This window comes from Ammodytes marinus (assembly GCF_949987685.1).
Source record: "Ammodytes marinus genome assembly, chromosome: 11".
NCBI lineage: Eukaryota > Metazoa > Chordata > Actinopteri > Uranoscopiformes > Ammodytidae > Ammodytes > Ammodytes marinus.
Window position 1 is genome coordinate 22583085 of NC_137215.1, and position 22999 is coordinate 22606083.

At 41.5% G+C, this 22999-nt stretch overlaps 1 protein-coding gene across 3 annotated transcripts; it reads left to right on the plus strand.

Moving 5' to 3' along the window:
* The first annotated feature begins 624 nt into the window (after positions 1-624).
* On the plus strand, positions 625-22665 carry lrrfip2 (leucine rich repeat (in FLII) interacting protein 2). 3 transcript variants are annotated; one of them, XM_080037201.1, is made up of 27 exons: positions 625-793; positions 2008-2168; positions 7240-7326; positions 7747-7806; positions 8534-8593; positions 8746-8784; positions 8969-9040; positions 9925-9972; positions 10090-10158; positions 10833-10922; positions 11423-11479; positions 11844-11897; positions 12025-12084; positions 12763-12834; positions 13121-13234; positions 13710-13751; positions 14941-15072; positions 15554-15625; positions 16514-16684; positions 17193-17285; positions 17694-17786; positions 18484-18585; positions 20712-20844; positions 20952-21122; positions 21441-21520; positions 21651-21755; positions 21852-22665. In XM_080037201.1, the coding sequence occupies exons 2-27, from the start codon at positions 2079-2081 to the stop codon at positions 21960-21962; spliced, it is 2277 nt and encodes a 758-aa protein (XP_079893327.1). In that variant the 5' UTR covers positions 625-793; positions 2008-2078; the 3' UTR covers positions 21963-22665. The 3 variants fall into 3 exon arrangements, with proteins under 3 accessions (XP_079893327.1, XP_079893328.1, XP_079893329.1); XM_080037202.1 differs by lacking the exons at positions 7747-7806; positions 8534-8593; positions 8746-8784; ... (9 more) ...; positions 17694-17786; positions 18484-18585; XM_080037203.1 differs by lacking the exons at positions 7747-7806; positions 8534-8593; positions 8746-8784; ... (10 more) ...; positions 17694-17786; positions 18484-18585.
* Positions 22666-22999: the final 334 nt, after the last annotated feature.

Below are 22999 nucleotides of genomic sequence, written 5' to 3' on the forward strand. Positions count from 1 at the left end.
CATAGTCCAGTGCTTATACAATTAACAAGAGAACAGACAAGCAAAGGCATTTTTATATACAGTGTAGATAAGGAAAGACAAAACTAAAAATAATGATGAAATAAATTTAAAAAGTAGCCTTAATAAAAAATAACAATACAGCTAGCAGGACTCTGTAAGGTTCAGGTCTATCATTGCATTATTTTTCAAAGTTGAAAAGTAAAGACAAAGCTTCTTGTGAAAAACCTTTAAATGTGGTTTTCATTTCATGAATCCATGTTGATGTAGGCCTATATGAAGCAATGAGAATCAGTAGCAATGAGAATGATTTAGCACTAACCAGGAACCGACTAAAAGCAGGCAGGCTTTATTTATGGAAATAATAATAGCAGCATTTTGCGTCATTAGCTCGTTTAAATCCTTTCCATGCTGTCACTCTTTAAAACCCCAATACTGGAAAGTCACTTTGCATGTACTTATACTAAAACTATTAAGTAGCCTATCCCTCAATGGAAAACCACTCTCTTCCAGTCGACTGTAACAGTTGACATTTTGATGTGTCTGACGGCCCCTGAAGGCAGCATCACGCCCTAATTTTTCCCAACATCCGGGTCCTTTTGGAGCTCAGCAGTTTGTGGAAACTGGGTGAGGAGGGCAGTGGAGAGCGGTGGAAAGGCGGACTGATGACAGCTGTCAGTGTGGACAAAAACACCAGTAATCTCTGAAGAGAAGCCCAATGGCTCGCCCCTAAACCTCCTGGAGAAAAGGGACAACACCTTGGCAGTATCGCGGGTTTTTTGAAGGTGTTGCGAAGGTAACGTCATATGTTTTGGGGTTGGTAATACGACGGTAGGATCAGTGCCAGTTTACCCTGTCTGCCTCTCAGGAGAGTCGAGGTTAGCCCCGCTAGCTATCCAAGCTAACTACCCAGCTAAATTGGTCAGCTAGCCCCGTCTCCCAGACACTGTCGTCGGTGCTGGGGGTCATTGCCGTGGAAAGGACATGTTTGGATAGCTCTCGCTTTTGTAAAGCGCTAGCTTAAATGGAGGCAGAGGAGGGATATAAAGGACAACTTTCAAATGGAAAATGTGGGAGTACCAAATGCTAGTTAGCGCTCCTAGTTAGCTTCCCAGCGAGCTGGCTAACCATAGTAACCGGTAACGTTTTCATTTTTAGCTAAGCCAGCTAACGCTCATAGGGCAGTACCTTTAGCCTTAACCTTGCTAAGGTAGTTACTATCCCTTTCCCTAACGGACAGGGTACAAGGTGAGCAATGTGAGCTTGGTTAGAGGGTGGAAGACTGTCTAAGTAAACGTTAATAGTTCAGTAAGTTAGCTGAAGTTGGTTCATTACTGTTGGCTATCACCCTGACAAGGGTGTTATGCCAGTCCGTTTATTTGTTAGCCCGCGTTTGTAACTTGATTAGACTGAGCATTTTTAATTTTGGATCCTTGGTGTAACCCGGTTAAGTTCATCAGACGTCCTCAATGAATGCTCATGCCTCGCTTGGGTCCTCTGACTCAGCTGGGTCCTTAACTAGGCGTTTTCTTCCCTGTATTTACCAGGCAGCTACAGTACAGGGCTCTTTTGTCTGTGTGATCTGTTAACTTTGATTTTGTCTGTAGGGCCGTCCAACACTTCATCATTGGGGATGATGCGGAATACTAATATACCAGATTTACAATTCAAGTTGTATTGGTGAACAATCATGGATACCATAAACAGTACCCACGTTCAAATACTGATTTATAAGGTTGCAGTGGCCCGTGCATCTCACTTTAAAACTGGTTAATGTCAGCCATAACTGTTTTTTCTTAGCCATTGTACGTGCTTTACATGAGTGTCTGTTTGCAAGTAAGAGAGATAGTGAGTTTATGGGATGTTCGTAAGATAAGAGTGCATAAAACCGTACACAATGAAATGTAGTTCAAACTGGATAAAGCATTAGCATATGCCACATTATTCTAACACATGGCTTTGTTTACCGACCTGTTAACACAAGTTCCTTTGTCCTCTTTTTCTCTTTAGGTATTTCTGTTTAGTTCTGTGTTTTTTCTGGCCCTACTCATCACTGGTGGAGCTACAATTCCAGAGGCAACATGGGGACACAAGGCTCTGGTAGAAAGCGTGCCCCCGTGAAAGATCGCTTCTCAGCAGAGGATGAAGCGTTGAGTAGCATTGCCCGAGAGGTAAGTTAATACTTTATCCTCATAAACACTGTTTTTTCTATCATGGAGCAGACTGGAATGGATCCGATCTAAGATGTCCCTTCATTGCTACATTCATGGATTGCTTAATCATTGCTATGATGCTTGTGATTTTACGCCAGCTCAAGTTGTGTTGTTCAAATGTATCCTCCTCCTGATAATGGGCTCATAAAGCATAGGCAGAAGATGGATTTGTCAATCTCAGATGATGTTTATGTGGGCAGCTGCATCATCACAATTTCAAATATATGGAACACGAGTATGGAGTTGAATCCATTATAAGCACTTACATTATCAGCACTTACATCATTGGCTAATGTTGCACTATGGCCAAAAGAGACACATTTTAAACTAATACCATTAATATTAATATTGCCAGAGCCTGAAAACATTATTGTGTATGTAGACTGTTTTCAGTTGCCTCAATCTATGTCTATGTTGTGTAATCACCACCTTAACCAAGGAAAATGCGTTGACCATCTTCTAATCGTTATGTGTTTTAATTGTGCGATGCATTTCTGGAAAATGCAAGTATTTTAACTTAATTCGCATTCCCTATCATTTATGAAATGGACTCGGACAGATCTAAAGTGTATTATATTTGGGCTTTGCGATGATGATGATGATTTTTAGAGTTTTTTTTTTAAACTGGAGATGTCATTACAACAGTGGTAGTTGATGCTACTAAAGGAGCAGAAATGTTTAAAAAATATTTTACAGATGGAGTAAACGTAAGCAGGTCTGACGATAATCAAGTTAACTCTCTGCACTTCATTGGAATTTGTATTGAGGACTTGTTGCTTTAACAAGCTCCAGAAAGAGTTTTTTTTTAATATTGGGAGAAGATGTCTAGTAAACTGCTGAGTGCAACATGGTAGATGATGTGTCAATCTTTAGACTTTCTTAATAGCCTCTGTGTGTTCAGTCAACCAGAGACTGAAACATGCATGTCTTACGCAATAACTTGTGTTGATTTGAAACATGCTGGTCAAAACTGTGTCAGCAAATGGGTCTCTGAAGCCTATACTTATTGTACCTAATAATGTGGATATTCAGGTTCTGCTGGTTAATATGTCTTTCAGCCCAGGCGAGTGGAGACAGCTGGTGTGGACCACAGAGAGATTGATTTGACTTGTAGTGTTTTCGTTTGGGGGGGGGGGGGGGAACACAGGCTAAGGAGAGAGAAGCTGCCTGGCCTGTAAAGACATGCCCCGGGATTATTCCATTTTGTTCCACAGCGGGGTTTGCCATTCCTTTGCCTTTTTTTCAGATTTGGGATAAAGCTTAAAGCACAAAATACACTCAACATTTTCAGAGTTTAAGGTTTTTAGAGGCTACCAGATTTTCGGTGACGACTTCAGGTCAAGTCAAATCATTTCTTTATTGCCCCTACAGTTAGAGTATCACCTTATTTAATCAGTTTTACAGAAATATTTTCCTTGGCTTTTTTGAAAACGCTTGATCCGTGCTGTTTGAAAGCCGTGCAGTGCCTCATTCTCGGGCACTAAGCACAAGGCTCCATTTGCTCTCTTTATAGTCATGCAGGCCCATCATAGAAACATGAGTCATCTGACGCTCCCAGTCAGGTCCTAAATCTGAATCTCTTTGTGGAGCAAAGCAGAGATTAGATCTACTGTGTGTGCAGGGAGGTCAGGGGGTCAGTGTTTAAACTTGTTGCACGTCACAACCACCCTCCCAAACAAATCTTCTAAACATTACAGCTTCTGCCTGGTGTTGTATGTGTAAGAAAAGTTACAGCATGTCTGCCCATATGCTTGGCACAGATCAGTGCTGAGAATGACTGTGAATTTGAGCCTGCAAGCGCCACCAGCCCGCTTCTGAGGCCTCTTACATTACTGGGCAGTCACTCCTTGTGAATACCAGCAGCTTGCTTACAAATCTGTGAGTGACCAAGTGTTAGAATTAGATGATCATCTCATAGCCGTTGTCCTGACGGATTAGGGTCTCTGGGAGGTAATGGGAACCTCGAACAAGGCAATCATTGACTTTCCTCAGTATACAGTGGGTGTGTGTTTTATGTGGGAGTTATAGTTCATAGTCCATAAGTCATTACTGCAATCGAAAGTGTCACTTTCTTTTTCCACATACAGGGGAGGAGGAGGGGAGAGAACAAAGCAGATATTACAGTCTGTCAGATGCTGATGGACTATGTCGGTCAACTTCATCCCCTGATAATGCAAAAAGAAATTGTTACAAAAATACTTTTTTACTGAAAAACAAAAACAATTGTCATCTAAAAATTACCGCTTGAAACACCAAGCAAGTCACATTTTCATGGACTAGTCTGATGCAATTACAATGTTGCAAGTAATTCCCAAAAGGTAATCATTTACATAGCACAGACCAATTAGTGGATGTAGAGTGAGCTGTTTAATATTTAGTTTTTTCCAATCCCGTAGGCTGTGTTTACTTTTTGATGATGAGATTGAGAAGAATTGTTGCGTTGTCTTGGCATTGGCAATATTTTTATTTTTGACAAATTCTGCATTTATTGATTGTTGAGGATGTGAAAGTTTTACATTTATATACATCCACCTTTCATTTAATATACGCATTCTAAGCTTAATCGCTTACAAATTTAATTAATTTCTTTAATTGCACTGTATTAAGATTATAAATGCAGCACTATTGACCATTGTGATGAAACTGGGGAGACCCTTATACACCTAGTAGTTGTTGTATTTTATGCCATTTCATTTGTTATATGTAATGTGTTGCTAATTTTCATTTTTGATGAAATCTGTTGATTGCTTTTTTGTTGAGTTGATCAGTTTTCATAAATATACTGAGCCTACATGTGTTCAGGTTGCTTTTCCCAGTCCAAAACCCCCTAAATAGTAATTCATGTAATATACAGTGCAATAAAATAAGAAAAGTACTAAACCCCTTTATTTAATTAGAACTACCCCATCTAGTATCTGCTGGCATCATACTCCAGTGCTCCAGGTGATCTCATTGTGGATGGCTGGACTCCTATTGCCCAGAGAGCTGGAGGTGTGTGTGATGGTGAACTTCTCCTGCTCAGATTACCCTCTCTCCGCCCCGTGATATGGCAGTGAGAGGGCTGGGGCCGGATCGGCCAGGCTATAGATAGGACAGAGACAGAGAGCTCAGCTGTGCTGCTGTGCAGAGCAGGTCATTCTGTCAGACAGCTCAACAGGTGCAGAGCACAGGGCCAGCCGGCTCTCATGCTTTCTCCTTTTCCTCGAACACGCGCGCGACTAATTTCCCTTTTTATCTTGTACATAGCATGTTTCATTGTAAGACCATCAGATAGAGTTCAGTAGCATACAGAGGCCAGAGGAAATGGTTACAGAAATGGCCCAAATGGATTATAAACAATTCCCATTTACATAGATGTACAGGTATAAAAATAAAAGATTTTTGTCCACATCAGGGTATCATTGAAACAGCAATGGCCCATACCCACGGGCCTACTATTCTGGCAGTACAGATAAGAAATAACTGGAATGCTGACAGTGTTTGTCTGCGATGAGATACTGTACACACAGCACACACTGTATTTATGGACTGTCTTTTATTTAGAGATAAAGGTCTACGCTTCATGAGCAAGTGTGCCATTCTTTGTTGGTGTAATGTTCAGTTTCAGAGCATGTATTGTGTTGGTATTCTGGATGTAATGGAGGGATAGTCTAGTCACCTGTGTGTCACCTTGTGGTTATGTAGGGGGCGGGGTTCGCTTAACTTAGGTCCTCTTGCTGAGTTTCTCTGGAAAATTAGCTCCTGTTGACATTCTGTCTAGCGCACTTTGTGAGGAGAATTTTTTGGGCTCAGTTTGCCTTTAACTCTGTAACTTACTCTACCTAAGGTTCAGCTAGTTGAAGTATTGTGAATTCACCTCAGTGTTTACATACTAAGCAGAACCAAATTATTGTCTTGACTCCCTTTGTTTTCTCTGTTGATACTGTACTTCTCTGTCAGTTTGTTTGTGCACTATTGGCATCTCCCCCATGGGGCCTTTAAATCAGTCCTCTTGAAACTGATGGTTAGCACATGTTGTTGGTGTGTGATGAGGCATCCCAAGCACTCGCTCTTCACAGAACTACAGAGCTGTGACTCTTGGAAACAAACTGGTCAGCAAGGGCACTCCATACAGTACATGCAGCATGGACTCTGTTTAGAATTCATCATGTAAGTGTATCCATAATAAAGATTGACCCATAGTGGATTTGTTTGGCTAATATCAATTTTGAAGAGCTTTTAAAGTGATAATAGTATTCTTTCTAAATGAGTATAAAGGATAAACAAACATATAATATATATTGATATAAATTCAAATTTCGAATAAAAATATATATTTGGGGGGGCGCCCTTAGCTCAGTTGGTAGGCCGCCGCCCCCCCCCCCCCCCCCCTCCCCCCATGGGCCTCGGCCAGCAGCGGACCCGGATTCAATCCCAGCCCGCGGTCGTCCTCTGCATGTCACTCCCCTCTCTGCCCCATTTCAACTCTGTCTCTACACTATCAATAAAGCATACAAATGCCAAAAAAATATCTTTAAAAAATATATATATATATTTATTTGGCATTTCCTGCAACATTAACTTGTTACGTACTGGAACAAAAATATATGGCAACACCTTCACAGCTGTGCCTTTATTTATCAACTTGGCCCATTAAGTTGTTGGCTTTTGGTTATATCTTCTACTTTTTCAAACCACCAAGTCTTCACCCAGTCTTTGTTCTGATACTTCACATAACAAGCAGTTCTACATCTTTTTTTTTTTTTTGATTATTATTTTTATTTGTGTAATTCATCTAAACAACAAAATACAGTGTTGTATTTCTTAAAACTTTTCAGCAGCCAGCCTTATCAATAAACATGGCTTGAGTTCCCTAATGTACTTATGTAAATCCTACCGTGTGATTGGGTTTTTGTTTGAAGCTTTCTCTCCTTCCTCATGTGTATTCCTTGCACTCATTGGGCGTGCACGCAGTTAAAGGCACTTTTTTTTTCTTTTTTTTAAAGTTTCCATTCATGGCTAACAAGTGTGTTCATGTTGTGTCTCACAGGCGGAGGCGAGGCTTGCAGCAAAGAGGGCGGCTCGGGCGGAGGCCAGGGATATTCGAATGAGGGAACTTGAAAGGCAGCAGAAAGAGGTATACAACACAAAATGGACCTGACTGGCAAACATGTACTGTGACCATTATTCAACCCATCACGAGAGCTGGTGTAACACCCCCCCATAACTCAATCAACTGTACATTGAACATGGAAATTGGTTTTATGTTCTACTCTATTTTTATTTTCACATGCTTGTTACTACGGTAACTCGCACAATGTTTTCAATATGCTCATTTGCATCCACAGTCGCTGGTGCAGAAGAGCTGTTTGACTTTATGCCTTGAAAGACATTTTGCCTCATCAATTTGTACACCAACGTATACCCACAGAAAGAAACATGAAAGTGCTGCATGTCCACAGAATAAACCGAAAATTCTATTCCAGTATTGACTTTTCAGCAGTTTTAACTGAAGTATGATTGTATGTTTATCCTGGCAATTCCTCCCTCCATCCAGCTTTCTTACCGCTCATCCAGCAGTAGCAACAGAAAATTTGGTTCGATCCACCAGTGGATGGTAGGCAAGCACGCGCGCGCACGAGAGTGTGTGTGTGTGTGCGCCGCAGCAGCCCATTGCACTAACATAGCCTGTTGTGTGGGATTGAGCCCCAGTCAACCCTGACCATCTAGCTCCACTTGACTCCCAGACTACACTGTACCTCACTGTGGAAATATGCCTCAGCAGTGTATTTGCTTTGGAGACACCGTAATCTGGGAACTGTGTGTATTTGAAGAGCAAGCGTTGGCCTTTGACTTTATTTAGAGTGGGCGAGTCTGCATGCGAGAAGGTGGTTTGGACAGTCAGCTCTACTCCAACCTCCAGCCAATTCAGGAATGATGGATGCTTTTGAAGTTTAATGAACAACTTTTGCATGGAATTATGGGAATTAATCTGGTGTGTGTGTGTTTGTATCGACACGGTATTAGTAGAAGCTATTTTTATTGTGTGTGGTTATGCTGAGTTTTAGGAAGAACAGCTGAGACAAAAATGTGCACTATATTAGCAGTTCTTGTTTGTCATTAATCTCACTGCTGAGCCTAAAAGAGGATAACATTTGCGAATGTTTATGGCTTCCATTTGGTTGTAAACAAGATGAGAGAAGTTGTTTTGCATGGTTTGGGCTTCACGTAGCAACTGTTGAGTATTGCAGTGACCTTACTCAACCCCCCCGTGTGTGATTGAGCCCTTCCATCTACTTTCATTCTACTGTATAATCCTTCCCAACTTTCCTTCCTCACTCCAGGCTGACTCAGAGAAAGCCCGAGCCACTAGTAGTAGTAGATCCAGCAGCCGTCCACGCCGGGTCTGTATCTCCCCCCCACACACACTTCCTCTTTGTCTGCCTGTATTTCCTTTTTTCTTCTTTCTCCCATAATCCTGCAGTTAATCTCTCATCCCCCATGTTCCTCTCTCTGTCTGCTTTCCGCCTGTGACTCCATGTTTCCACATCAACAGGGGCTGGATGATGATGTCATGTCAGTCCGCAGCTACAGGGTGCGTACATAAAACATCCCCGCCAGTTTGATGAAGGCTGCAGGAGTGCACTCTCACATGGGCACGCTGATGCGTGAAAGACATATTTCATGTTAGGAAAGCACATAATACATATGAGGGAAATACTTCTTTAATGGTTCATTTGGGTCATTGCATAAAGTTGTTGTCTGTTTTCTATTTGAAGTCGTCCACATCCGCATTAAATGACTTGGGGTCTAGCAAGAGTCGATCCAGTTCCCGTAGAAAAGATGCCCTGGTGCGTTGTCTGTGCATGTGTGTGGGAGCATAGTGTGTGTTTGTGTGGAGTTTGGCAAATGACTCAGTACCTGGACTTTTAGCATGTAACCAGAGTTCTGGTCTGGCTAACTTTATTGCGGAAAGAAGAACTAACTTAAGATTCCACAGGATGTTTTCAGTTGTAGTTCAAATCGTTTCAGTCTGTTCCATCTACTTCCACTACAAATATACACTTTTTAAATCGGCTCAGGTTAAACCTGGAAGGAGACATAGCAATAAGGAGACTGTTACGGACATCTGTTTCACTCTTTTCCACATTGAATTCCTCCCTGTGTCATCATTAAATAACTTTCCCTGTCATTATGATGGACTGACTATAGAATTTGAATTAAAACCTTTGTGTGAAACTGTTTTATACTGTAGTGTAGAAGAGAAGCCAGGGTTCAAACGTGGTTGAGCTGGACTGTTTGCACATTTGTTAGACATTTGGTTCAGCTAGAATATGTCACAATAAACCATCAAACAACAGTCAACGAAACACAGAGGACATTGCCAATAATTGTTTTAACAACAACAATGTCTGGAACGTCTGTTGATACAAACAAGATAAACTCAACATCACATTTTCTTTACCTAATAACATAACAATAACACAATGATCGTAATGGGCAGATGTATTTGTTCGTTCACTGAGGCCTTGGCAATTGTAGACAGATCAATTGTTTGCTGTTTAATTAATCATTAAATCAGTTGGTGTGGTGGATTTCTTAACCTTCTGAACAACTAACATAGTGTCAGCGAACTGCATGACATGTGTTCCTTACAGCCAATCGTACAGCTTGTTAGATAATTGATCCTCTTCTGACCATAGTTGTTTTGTTGTGACTCCTGTTCTCTCTTCAGTCTGATAGCCTCTCCACTAGCTCCGGCCTCAAGACTTCCCGCTCCACTGTATGTACCTAATGTGATGATAGTCTATTAAGCACCGCCTCTTATCATTTTCCCTTTTTGTCTCATATTAGTTTCTTCTTTCTTTTTCTTTTTTACACCTTCTTCCGGGCTGGACAGAGTTCTGTATACAATGACCTGCATAAAAAGGCTTCTTCCACCACCAGCTCCTCGAGGAGGGACCTGCTGGTCAGTGTACTCCTTCAGCATTGTTGTCTGTGCTGCAGCCTCAAGTGTGGAGGCAGTTTAGATAAACAATGGCTTGCCGTGGAGATTTATGCCATGTAAACACATACACAGATATTTAAAATAGCACATTGTCCCTCCCTCCGTTTGCAAAAAAAAATCTGTACATTTGTTATAAAATATCTCTCCGTCCACATAACAACCCACACACGATTGAAAACACTGATGTTATCATGCCAAGCCAGAAATTGTCATGTCAAGCACCGTAGAAGAACATTGTGAGAACATTTGCTTTGAGCCTCCTCTTGAGCGAGGTTGGCACATGCTCAGTAAATGTAAACAACAACTACCATGTGCATATTGAGGCTATGACGCCAGCGTTTCTCAAAACCTCTTGGTTTCACTGTCCCTCTTGTACAGAAAGCTTTGATATTTGTGCCCAGTTGTGACAAAAGGCCAAATCGCCGTGAAAGAGCTATGGTTACAAAAAATACCCGTGTGTGTGGACATGGCCTTAATGTTGATTGCCTTTAACCCTGATAGAATCTACAGCTCATTGTCTTGTAAAGTGTCACTAGATATTGACCAAGCATTGCTGAATGTGTCTTGACACTTGAGAGAATCATTTGATATGATGATGTTTTGCTTGAGGTCATATTATGTTACTACCTTTCCAGACTGGACTGTACCATGATCAAAGGAAGTACACCAGCCTCACGAAGACCAAACCACTGCCTCCGACCTCCACTTCCACCTATCAGCCTCGGGTCGGTCCCTGTGACAGTGCTGTCTAAAGAACACACAGCCAGTTGAAGCAGTGTATTCCTATGTGCATGGTTGTGCTAGTTCATTGGAAATGTATATGCCTTAAAAACCCTTTTTTATAGCTACAAAAATGAACATAGTTTGCATCATAAGAGTGTAGCTAGAGCTGATCCTTAGTATGTCATGAACATCCAAACCTTGACTTTTAGATTGAGATCTCACGTCACTGTAAAACAACTCTGGTGATCGTTTGAATTCATTTGAATTAAGTTGCTGACTAACTCAAGGTGCTGCCCCACCACTATTAAACCAGTTGACAGGGACAGTGTCATCTGACCTCACGTCTCCTCAACACGTCTGTCTTTAGATGTTATGGTCAGCAGAACCCTCATCCTGTTTCCACTTGCTGCAGCTCTTTAGGCTCTCTCCACCTCACATTCCTGCTCCAGCTTTCCTCTGTCCTCTAAACTGACATGTCCCCCGCTCCCCTCCTCTCTGACAGGCCACCACTTCCTCATCCTCCACCACTGGCACGCCACTGACTCGCAGCTACAGCACGGTCAGTCTCTGTCCACTGACTGATCAGCATCTCTTATTATTATGAGGCCACTAGTTACCTTCAGAAGTAGACCTTCCCCCCTCTCCTGTGGCCCAGAGTGCTTATATTTAGCTCCTGGTCACCGTGAGCACTTGACTGTGGCCAGACATTTGTGCTTCAGTTAGATAAGGCAGGACTTTTGCACGAAGCCAGGGCTTTTGTTGTAGAAACAAATGGCCTACTTGATGTTTTGAAATACAGAATGTTTCTGTTTATTACACGGCCCAGAGAAAGTAATTCTACGCAACCCACTCGGCAAGTGTGTCAAAGATGTATGCTCTTGTGTTTTGCTGAGTCCTGTATTGTCTCCCACATATGCCCCCAGGCCTCTATTTACGACGACGCCGGCCTTTACAGCTCAGGGAACGGTTCAAAAGCTGTAAGTCCTCTGAATGTTTGTCCAACAGAATTTCAGCAGTCACCACCACAGCAGCTTACTGTTTTGCCTGTGGCCTGACCTTTTTATTCATGTTGATTCCATGTCCTGCCCCCTCTCCCATCCGCAGCCCTCTGAATACAGCTGGTACTCCTCTGGAGCCAGCTCCACCCGCAGCAGCCCTGCGGCGGTGAGCACCTTAAAACCACCGCCACCCTGCATGGTGTCAGCCTAACACCACACACACAGAAGCCCAATACTAACAAGCTCCCTCTCTGCACCAAGCCTTCCTTCTATAGGGACAATGTCCATCAGCTCTACCAAACTGGGTACAACTTGCTTTAGGGAACAGCATCGTTGACTGACATTTAAGTGTGCAAATGAAGAATTTGTTCTGTACTGCTCGGTGTGCAGTTTTTGTAATCTTAGGGCGCTTTCACACCTGCTGTGTTTGGTTCGATGGAAATGAACTCTGATTCCTTTCCACCTTTTCTTCGGTTTGTTTGCGCTGTTGACAACATAGCAATCGCAGCAAAAACAAAACAATGTATCATACTCTCATCTGGTGCGAACCATAAGTGGACTATCAGGTGTGAAACTGCTCTGACTTAACTCCAGTTGTATTGGTGCATTTGATGAAATTATCCTTACTGCATGATTGAGCATTACTTATAGGGTTACCATCTTTTAGAGTATATCTAATAATATTTTTTTCTTACACTGGATTTGTACATATTGCTGTTTGAACAAGAAGTGTGTGTGTGTGTGTTTGTGAGAGAAAGCCTTGGGCATGCAGCCATCCTACATTACTCTGGCTCCTCATCATAATATGCGTGTGTGTGTGTGTGTGTGTGCGTATTCCTCTCAGTCTTCCTCAGATGATGACACTGTCAGCAGCGTGTCCCAGGAGCGCCCCAGCAGAGGCCGCAGGGACAGTGTGGTGAGCTGGAGGGACGGGGCTGTGCAAAATCTAGACTGATGCCACTCAGTCACATTAATCACAGCAGTAGTTGACGATCTAGTAATCCAAGCGTTTTAAAGTATCGACATATCATTCACTTTTAATGCCTTGACCTTGAAGAGAGATCTCTGACTGCCTATGTCATTGTTTTCATCCTGCCCTTTTCCTCTGTGATTATTTTTTACTTTTTAGCCCTCTGTTATTCTTTATTTTCTCTGCTCTCTCCTCTTCATCCTCTGTGTGTGTGTGTGTGTGTTGTATGCAGTCGTCTGACTTCTCAGACATTAGTGAGTCGGCTGCTGATTATTTCAGCCGCACCAGCCGAAGAGGCAGTATTGTGTCTGACCTCGATGATGTGAGCATTCCAGATCTGGACGCTGTAAGTGGCTAAGCTATAAGCTCGCAACAGTGGCCTTGGAAGTGCAGTGCAACAACCCCATTGATCGATGAATTATTTTATAACTGATGCATGATATAAACATAACAATTGGTTTTGAAAACTCATCACACGGACTTTGTTTTTTTTATTACACTATAAATGAGTGGAGTGGTATAAGGTTGTATTTTAAATGTTAATTGTTATGGATGTGACTGCATTGCTGCAGGGTTGTAGCAGCATGGACGCAAAAAAAGTATCTTCTTTTAGTTGTGTGATTCACTCGGCGTTTCATTTGCTTGTTTTGGTTGACAACTCTCCGATCTGTGTGAACATGCAGCACTTACCCCAGACCCATGTTAACTCCTGGACTAACTTTCTGGTTTACAGATGTGGGAACGGCTCCAGACATGGCCACGAAGGACGCACCATCTTAAAATTGTCTGTATCTCATTATGTTTCTTCTTCTGTCTTTCAGCTGGATGAAAAATGTGACAAGCAGTATTCAGATTTTAGTCGGGTGAGTGCACCACTCTTTTGCATTTCTATTTTATCCATTCAAAATCTTCACCAAGCACCAAATATATTTTTTATCAAAGAGTTCTTGTGCCCTTGTTTTAAAACTCAGTAGCTACTGGGACCCGGCACTCCAGCGATAAGCAAACAGTACAGCAGCAGTAAAGTTTAACAAGAAACTTTATAAAACACATCTCAAATAAACTATCCCTGCCAACACAAAAACCTCCAACTTGTCAATGTGTGTAAATCCATTTGGTGCGTGTGCCTCTTATGGTAGTAGCACTTAAGTTTTATTTAGTGAGTTGCCGTCATTTTTTATAATGCGCAATATTCAAGGTATTCATTATTGGAACTTTTGTGAATTTCTTCTTCATGTAATGTGTCACTGTTCCTTATTAAGGCTGAAAGTTGCACACCTGCTAGTAGAAATGTATTTTGTTTTAAATGCTTGGTTTTATCTCAGTGTTTTCTTGCTCATAGACTAGTTGAAATTAAAACTTCTGTATAAATGTTGGGGAAATGAGTCGCTACGTGCTAGTAGCTACATAGAAGGGTTTTTATAGATTTCCCTAAGAATGTTACTACACACCAGGGCAATGTGAAGAGCACTGTAACACATTTGTTTTTCTAGCTAAACTATTTCTTGTGCAAACCTTCTGTTCACTCTCTGCCATATAGTGAATAAGACAATGGAAATATGAGGAAAGGACTGAGGAATATGTGACAATGCAGCTGTGGCTACTCTCGTAGTTTACCACCACCAGTATGACTGAGTGTGAACGAATTGAACCAGGAAATGTAAAGCGTCTTTGAGTGCCTAGGCAATAAAGCGCTATATAAAACCTATCAATTATTATTATTATTATTGGTCAGTGAATTAAATCTGGCACTGAGCTATGAACTGATTTCTAGGCCATATTAGAGCAGCTACTACAATACTTTGGCGAGGCCTTTTTTGACTTTTGTGCACACCCCCTGTGGAGGTGGTGAGCTAGTGTGTCAAGTTTATACCATTTACTTCAGCGCATGACAAAGACAGCACCTCCCTCAGCAGGTAGGCTCACGTAGGAGCCCTGCAATGTCTCATGATGCTGCTGCTGCTGCTGCTGATTTAACATGTCGCAGTTGTTCTCCATTGTGCTGTTTTCTGTGTATTTTTTTTTCTAACTGAAGACACTTTCTCTCTTCAGCCATCTTCCCGCTGTGCCACCCCAGGCCTCTCAGCAGCCACGCTTGCATCGCTGGGTGGCACCTCGTCAAGACGGGGGAGCGCAGACACGGGTAGCATTTATGAAGCCGACACCAGTCTGAGTGAACTGAGGGTAAGGTGTACAGCACGCACACAGTGTCACCCTTCTAAAAAGAACGTGACTTAACCAATGAAAAATGATAAGCATATGAATTCAATTGCACTTTTTTTTTTTAGATCCAGATTAATGTAATTGCAATATCGTAGCATTTAAATGTCAATCCACATTTCCTCATGTCTGGGTGATTTATTTATACATCTGGTCCTTCTGGGTATGAACGACTGTTGTTCCTCTGTTGTGTCCTCACTGCTGTCCTAAGTGTCTGCTTTAACCGTTTGTTTCTCTGTGTGTGTGTGTGCATGGGAGGACTGAATGTGACATGTGTCCTGTGAATGTGAAGCCGTTCCTTAATATCTTGGTGGGCTGGTTATGTGTATGCCAGCTGGACTGTCTTTTGAGATTGGCAGCGCGGGTGCTTTTGTTATCTCTCCTTGATATATATACTCCCCACTCCTCTCTGATGCCCCAACCATTCCTTCCATCTGCTCTACAGGATATCTATGAACTAAAGGACCAGATTCAGGATGTAGAAGGGCGGTACATGCAAGGGCTTAAAGAGCTGAAGGTAGAGGGGCTTGAGCTCGCAGCATGCCTTCTCTTTTCCACTGGGAGCAGTATTTTGCGTCACTAACCTCCCCTGCTGCTTCCCCACTCATTCCCTTCTGTACCCCCTTCTTAACACCACAGCCGTGTTTTGGCGTGCTCTCTAGCCTGAATTGCGTAACGATCCTCCTTTTTTTTTTTTTTTTGCATGATCTTCCCTTCACTTCCTGTTGCCATCCAACTCACTGGTTGTTGTTACTTCAAGTGGAGACACTCCCAACATATTAGCTGGGTTCAAAGTAGTAAGAAGAGGAGTTCAATTGCTCCACCTGCTGACAGATTAAAGTCACGCTTTTTTCTATTTCTTCAACCCAATGCATGGTGTATGATGTTTACCTGACTGAGTGACTTCTTCAGTGGCCCTCAAAAGGACATTGTTTTATTGAAGAGTAGTTCACGAACATAACCTACTCTGGTCTTGTTGTTGGTAGCGTTTTATACACAGCTTTTGCACGTTAGCTCAATAACATTTCATCATCTGGTTTCCTGATTCACTCGTAGTTCTCTCTTTCAGATCCTTTTTTTCCAAACCATTGCCTTGTTTCACTCCCGTCACTGACTCAACGCTGTCTATTTATTGCGTGATAAATGGCATCACTTGCACATCAGACATTAGTAGACAAAGTACCTGTTTTGAAATGGAGAAATACCACAAAAGGTGGTTCAGAGTTATGCTGCCTTTACTGAATCTCACATTTAGATATAAGAAAAGGTGTGTGGAGTATGTGTGTTAATTATGTAAGAAATACTAAACACATTTTTTTACCAGAGAGCCCACCTGGTGCATGTAGGTGAGCTGCACTTTAACTCTGTTCACTCTGTATATTAACATGATCCTACCTCTTATCAGGAGTCGCTTACAGATGTGGAGGAGAAGTATAAGAAAGCCATGGTATCGAACGCACAGCTGGACAACGACAAAGGCAACCTCATCTACCAGGTGGACACACTAAAGGACGTCATAGAGGAGATGGAGGAGCAAATGTCTGAGATGAAGAGGGAACTGGAAAATAAGTCAAAGGTGAAATATCTGTGACGAGAATAAAGCTGTCCAATTTAACGAGAAAAATGTGTTATAATATTTCAAGATTAAAGTCGTAATTTTGCGAGAGGATAAAAGCATAATTCTGTAAAAATAACGAAGGCAATAGCAGTCAAATGTCAGTGTTCTTGTCACCCACTCTCAGTTGGCGGGCTGTGCTACACACAGTCAACAGGTCCTGATACCTTTGATAACATGGTGCTGATGTGCCAAAAGCATTTCCTTATTTGTGAAATATGTAGGATATAGCTTCACAAGATGCTCCACGTTCCCCATTTTAATGCAGGGTAAAATAAATGGTATTCATTCTCTCAAATAACACCTAAAACTACAATGTTATTCTCGTAAAATTCCTTTTTCTCATGATATAGTCTCAGAATTGTTTTCCCCCCTCAAGGTGGCCCTAAAACTCCGTCATAAGATGTTTTCTTGTCTGTTAGATAAATTACAGAATGTTTATCTGGAAATGTTGTGCCTGTGGTTTCAGGACCTAGAAAGGCAAAAGCACACGTGTACAGTCCTGCAGCACAAACAAGAAGAACTGAAAGAAGGGATCCGCCAGAGGGATGAGCTTATAGAGGTAAGGCTGTCCTTGCATTAGAAAAACAGACTGTTTCTGCCAGCGTGACCACATCCCACTGCTATTCTGTCAACACTTTGAAAAGGTGTTAGTGGCTCTGAGCAGGCTGCAGAGGAGCCTCTGTTCTGCAGGAACTAGATAAGGAATGATTGGCACTGGCCTGCCTCTAGGTGCTCTCTCCCCATCTGACATTCAGCCCTGTTTCATTTATGACTCTGCACACAACCATTCCTTTCTCAGCATTATCTCTTCAAAGTCTTCTCGCCCTGTTTCACATGTTCTTTCATCTTTCTATGTATGTGTTTAAGTGCATTTTCACTCCTTTTGTCTTCGCTCTTTGAATTTTTTTTTCCTACTCTGTTCTTATCCTGTACCGTGTCACCTTGTTACTGCTCATGGCCGCTCCAGGAGAGCCAGCGAATGCAGACTAAGTTAGATGCCCTCACCAGAGAGGCCTTTGACCTGCAGGAAACCATAAACTGGAAGGACAAAAAGATTGGGGTAGGAGCGGAGGTCCCCGCGGTGCTCTGACAGACCATGGGAGGCAATAGATGCTCAGACATAGCGTCCATGCAACTCTTTTGCCTCCCATGCTGTCTCTGCATGATAAGAGGCGCTTAACGCAAACCTGGACCCGTCCACATTCACAGTTTGGAGTTTTGCATGTCCAAATAACAGGTTTTTTTCAGTTGAGATCTCATAACCACAACTATCAATGCAAGTGCACGGCACAGTGTTAAAGCCTGCAGTGGACTGGCTGTGGAAAAATCGTTTTCCTGTTTAAGTTTGCCATGTTAATTCAAAGACAAATGTCTTTATATTAAAGCTAGCATGACATGCATGTTCCACATGTGGATCAGTTAATGTGTCACGTCATGAAGTTAGACTTTAAAGATGAAAGCATCATACTTGTAGTTTTTAGAGTTATGTAGAAAGATCTACCTCCTTATAGACCGTAGCATCAGTTCTCTTTTAAGTTTTTCCAATTGCATCTTCTGTGTGCATGTAACCTTGTCTTCGTCCATGTGTGTTGTTTCTTTCTATTTCCTTGTTTTTTGCGTGATTTGTGCAGTGCTTGTTTGTGTATATACACACATAGCCTTGCTGTAGCACATGGTGTTGCATGTGTGTCCAGAGTCTTTCCAACTTCTCCTCTGCCTCTTCTCCTCTCTCCTTTCTTTCCCGTGTGTGTGGCCAGGCCCTAGAGAGGCAGAAAGAATACTTTGATTGCATTAGGAGTGAGAGAGATGAGCTCAGAGATGAGCTCGCTGACATCAAGGGGAAGGCCAAAGCAGGAGAGGTAGGTCTTCATTCCTAAAGAAAAAACAAGATTACAGGAATGAATTGCTGGCCAAATACTTTTTTTATTATTGTTATTTTTCTTCTTTGAGCGAAACTAAGCCAGTTAATGCTGTCAAACCTGCTACAGTGTTGTCCTTTTACTTCTACTTTTGTTTTTCTTTCAGTTATATTTTTCCGTCAACTTCTTCACCACTTGCTGGTTTTGTTAAACTCATTTGGTATTTGTTAATCTGTATTTTACCATGGCAACAGTACTGTATCAAATTACATGAGGAATAGTTGTTTATAGAGGGTCTGCACGTAATGTCACTGCGCATAGATGTCACCATGGTAACTTACCACAAAGGCAAACACTCAACAGGCTGCTTTTGTGCATTCACGTGGTTAAAAAAAAAAACATAAAAAAATGTACAAAGAGCTGTTATGTGAATGACTGTGAAACAGATGTAAAAGGTCATTTCATTTGTGACTGCCATAGGCTAAAACAAGAATTATGAAGTAGGGCAGCACATGGTTTTCTGAAAATGGGACTGGTGAAATATTGAACGTATTTTTACAAACCCAACCATTTGGATCAGGCAAATCCCGACATATATGCATGAATACATTACAGACATTTAAAGTCCAACAATATTGAATATCACAGTATCACATAATGATAACTGTTGTGATGGATGCTAATACAATGAACAATAATATCAATCTAAAAATTTTAATTAAGTTATATCAGTGATTCTTGAGGACCGGGACAAATGGCTGTCTTACATATGTAACTGCTGTTATGTTTAAAACTAAAAATATTTAAAATTGTAGATGTTATTAGGGATTAAGAATAGAATGTCTGGAGCACAATTATCCCCTTAAATTAAATTGTATCATTATTATGTCAAATATATGACACTTGTTATCTTCTCACGGCGTCCAAAACAGTGTGTCCTCAGAGAAGGTTTGAATCTTTCATATGCAATAAAACCTATTAAAAATGTACTTTAATAATTTAAAAAGAGCTTTTTTCATCAAAAGCAACACTAAATAATCTCTCATATCAATAAAAACAGTTTTTCCTACAACACATTCGTGTTTTATAAGGATTCTAAGTGGTAGGACCACTTTACTGTAAGTCAACACCGTCAGACATTTCATTATGTAAAATGTAATAAAATCAGGCGAAATAAGGGGCAGCTGTGTCACTTTGAAGGACCTCTTGTCAAATTCTACCTCTGCAGAGTGCATTAGAGTCAGACAGGCTCTGATAAGTGTTGTAGTTTTAGAATATTTTACATTCCGAATCTTGAAAGTCCTGTGTCACAACCATGATATGTCAACACCGACTTACAATTTGTGAAGAAGTTATTTGAAATGTTTTGATAATTTTATTTTCCTGAAGTAGAACAACAGAAAAACCAAATGGCTACTAGATAAATTCCATTTGTTATGTTTAAGAAACGTTAAATATGTCAACACCGTCAGACAGGAAATCTGACGGAGTTGACGTCTGCGGTGGTGGTAAAAAAAAAAAAAAAAGCTGGGAGGTTGTTTCAAAGCTTAGCTTAGTATATGTTGGATACATGCATGTCATTTATTTTGCCGAAACATTGGGTTTGTATTTTTTCAACATTGCACCCTGTTTTGTTCCACTTCTCAAGAATCACTGATATACGTATTCTGAGATTGATAAAGCAAGATGCTAATTTCGGCTCAACCGAGTTACAATTACTTTGTTGGTTCATAACAATTCACTATAAGAACCGTATGGCTGTGTAAAACCTACCAGATGTAGACAAAGAGGGGCGCAGTGGACTGAGAAGATGAGACGAAGACAGAGTATTTCTATAGAATCATGTCCTGCTTGTTCAACAGTTGTTAGATAAAGTTGCTCACACTGTCTCCTTTACCGGTGGATTTTGCCGCACTTTTAAATAACGTGTCAGAAACTCAATCCGTTTTTAATTCTCTCCGCTGTGGCCTCAACTCAATCCCTTCATAGCGGCCAGCTGTTGCTTTGTTTGGTCACTCGTTGGTGTAGAATTGGAGTGGCGACATATGAATATGCAGTGACATCAGTGCATACCTTCCCCGTACTGTGTGCACCTACTGTAAGTAATGTGTGCTTTCTCACCACAGAAACACGGGCTGGTCATCATCCCAGACGGTACACCAAACGGAGACATCAACCATGAGCCCCTGTCCTCAGGGATCACAGTAGTCTCCCAGGAGGCCGCCCAGGTGCTGGAGTCTGCAGGAGAGGGCCCGCTGGGTGAGTCGCCGATAGTATTTCAGACCCATGGACAAATGAAAACGCATCCTTCCTGCAAACTGGAACACGCAAGGTTTTTTTTAATGTATTTTCCTTCTGTGTTGCAGATGTCAGGCTACGGAAGTTGGCAGAGGAGAAAGACGAACTGCTGGCTCAGATCAGAAAGCTGAAGAATCAGCTGGAAGAGGAGAGGCAGAAACACTCAAAGATTGACAGTGCGTACACAGACGGGGAGAGGATGGAGAACGGTACAGACCTACACTTTATTGAGATGCAGAGTAAGTTGGCTTTATGATTATGTGTCGGCACACACACTTGAAGTTTATCTTGCAAACACTTTTTTTGCCCCTTCTGTTTTACTCTGACTTTGCAAATGCATATATACTGTAAATACTGTTGAAATTCCACAAAAATAATTCTCTATTTCATGGGGGCATTAGAAGCCCCCCTCAAATTAATTGAAGATATTTTTTCAGGGGCATTTTGCCCTGAGCCCCCACTCATTCCCCTCCCTGTGGCATGCAAATTAAATGTATCTTTTAAAAAGAAAAAATTTAGTATTTTCAAACTCACTGGTTACTGTTTTTTGTCTGTAGGAGATACCAACAGACAGATCAGCGAATACAAATTCAAGATTTCTAAAGCAGAGCAGGAAATGGGTACAATGGAACAAAATGTAAGTTGAAAAGAAACGTCTGGTCAAAAAGTTTAAGTTGAATCGTAGAAAAATGACGCACAGAAATATGAAAAAGCTGAATGTTAACTATGTCATCAACACACTCTACTCCTCTGTGTCTGTATTCCAGATAAACAGACTTGAAGGGCAAGTGTCCAGGTACAAGTCAGCGGCAGAAGGCTCGGAGAAAATAGAAGACGAACTCAAAGCAGAAAAGCGGAAACTTCAAAGAGAGGTAAGGAAACGGATGTTCACCTTTTAGAATTTGAAATACCAGCATTGTCAGAATGTACAGTAACTTCTCCCCTCTGTCCCCCCTTCCCCCCCACAGCTACGCACGGCTCTAGACAAGACAGAGGAGATGGAGATGACCAACAACCACCTAGTAAAACGCCTTGAGAAGATGAAGGCCAACCGGAACGCCCTTCTGTCGCAGCAGTGAGGCCAAGGCAGCGTCACCACAGAAGCCCTTAAACTCGCACCTCAGACCCCTGACTGCCATACGGGAGCACATTTCCATCTTCAGCTGTAACACTTTAAGATTTGTAGCTAACCAAAAACACTTGTAGCACAGGAAAAAGAGCAAACGGAACTGTCTTTTAGAAAAAGGAAAGAAAAAAAAAACTGGAGCGTTGGTTTTGTCTGGCAAGTCGCCAGAGTTTTTGAAAGAATGACTCAGAAACTTAACTAATAAAACTATAAAGTTGCTGGGAGATTCATCTGAGGAACGTTCTCGTCACTACTTAATTTTTCAGAGCTTTGTACTACATCATGTTATCCCTGAGATTTTACTTCTCTCCGGCTGGGTGCTTGGCTGTACTTTTTTTGTTTTTGTTTTGTTTTTGATAAGTTGCATGAATGAATATAATGTTGCTTTTAAACTATTCAACTCCCTCACGGCTGCTCCGGCCCCCGCACCTTCCCAGCTTCCCCTCACACAGTGAAGTGCCTTTTCACACTAGGAGACTGGGGGTCTGCACCTCTCGATGAAAACAATAATCGTTTTAACAGGTACCGAATGATGTATTTAAAAAGAAAAAAAAAGGTGCAGTCATTATTTGAAAATATGTAGAACCAACTGTGTCTGCTGCGGTTTCATTGAAATTTTTCAAATATTTAAAAGATTTCTTGAAAATAAATGTGTAATTTACAGAACTGTGTAAACAATTTGAATCCTTCCTTTTGCTTTTTCACGGTTCAATTCTTTCGAATCCAAATCGTCAAAATGTCAGATGGGAGTTGAATCATTGTAGGAAAGGATAAGGCGATTTTTTTTTTTTTTTTTTTGCTATTTGGAATCCAGAGCTTTTTTTATTCTCAACTCTGGTTTCCAGATGAGCTTCTGTGACTGGAATAGACATAAAGGCACAGTTGGGAATTTCTATGCAGCAGCATGAATCATGGAAATGCAGTTTACACTCATTCAGTTGTCCAGGCTTATACCTACAGGTGTTACAAATTTGTAGTTTTCCGTAAAGT

What these genes read in the sequence shown, in the direction of transcription:
- lrrfip2 (XM_080037201.1), top strand. Translation starts at nt 2,079, where the DNA reads ATGGGGACACAAGGCTCTGGTAGAAAGCGTGCCCCCGTGAAAGATCGC. An exon ending in TGCAGGAGAGGGCCCGCTGG is followed by an intron (nt 20,845 to 20,951) that starts GTGAGTCGCCGA and finishes TCTGTGTTGCAG; the next exon opens with ATGTCAGGCTACGGAAGTTG. An exon ending in ACACTTTATTGAGATGCAGA is followed by an intron (nt 21,123 to 21,440) that starts GTAAGTTGGCTT and finishes TTTTGTCTGTAG; the next exon opens with GAGATACCAACAGACAGATC.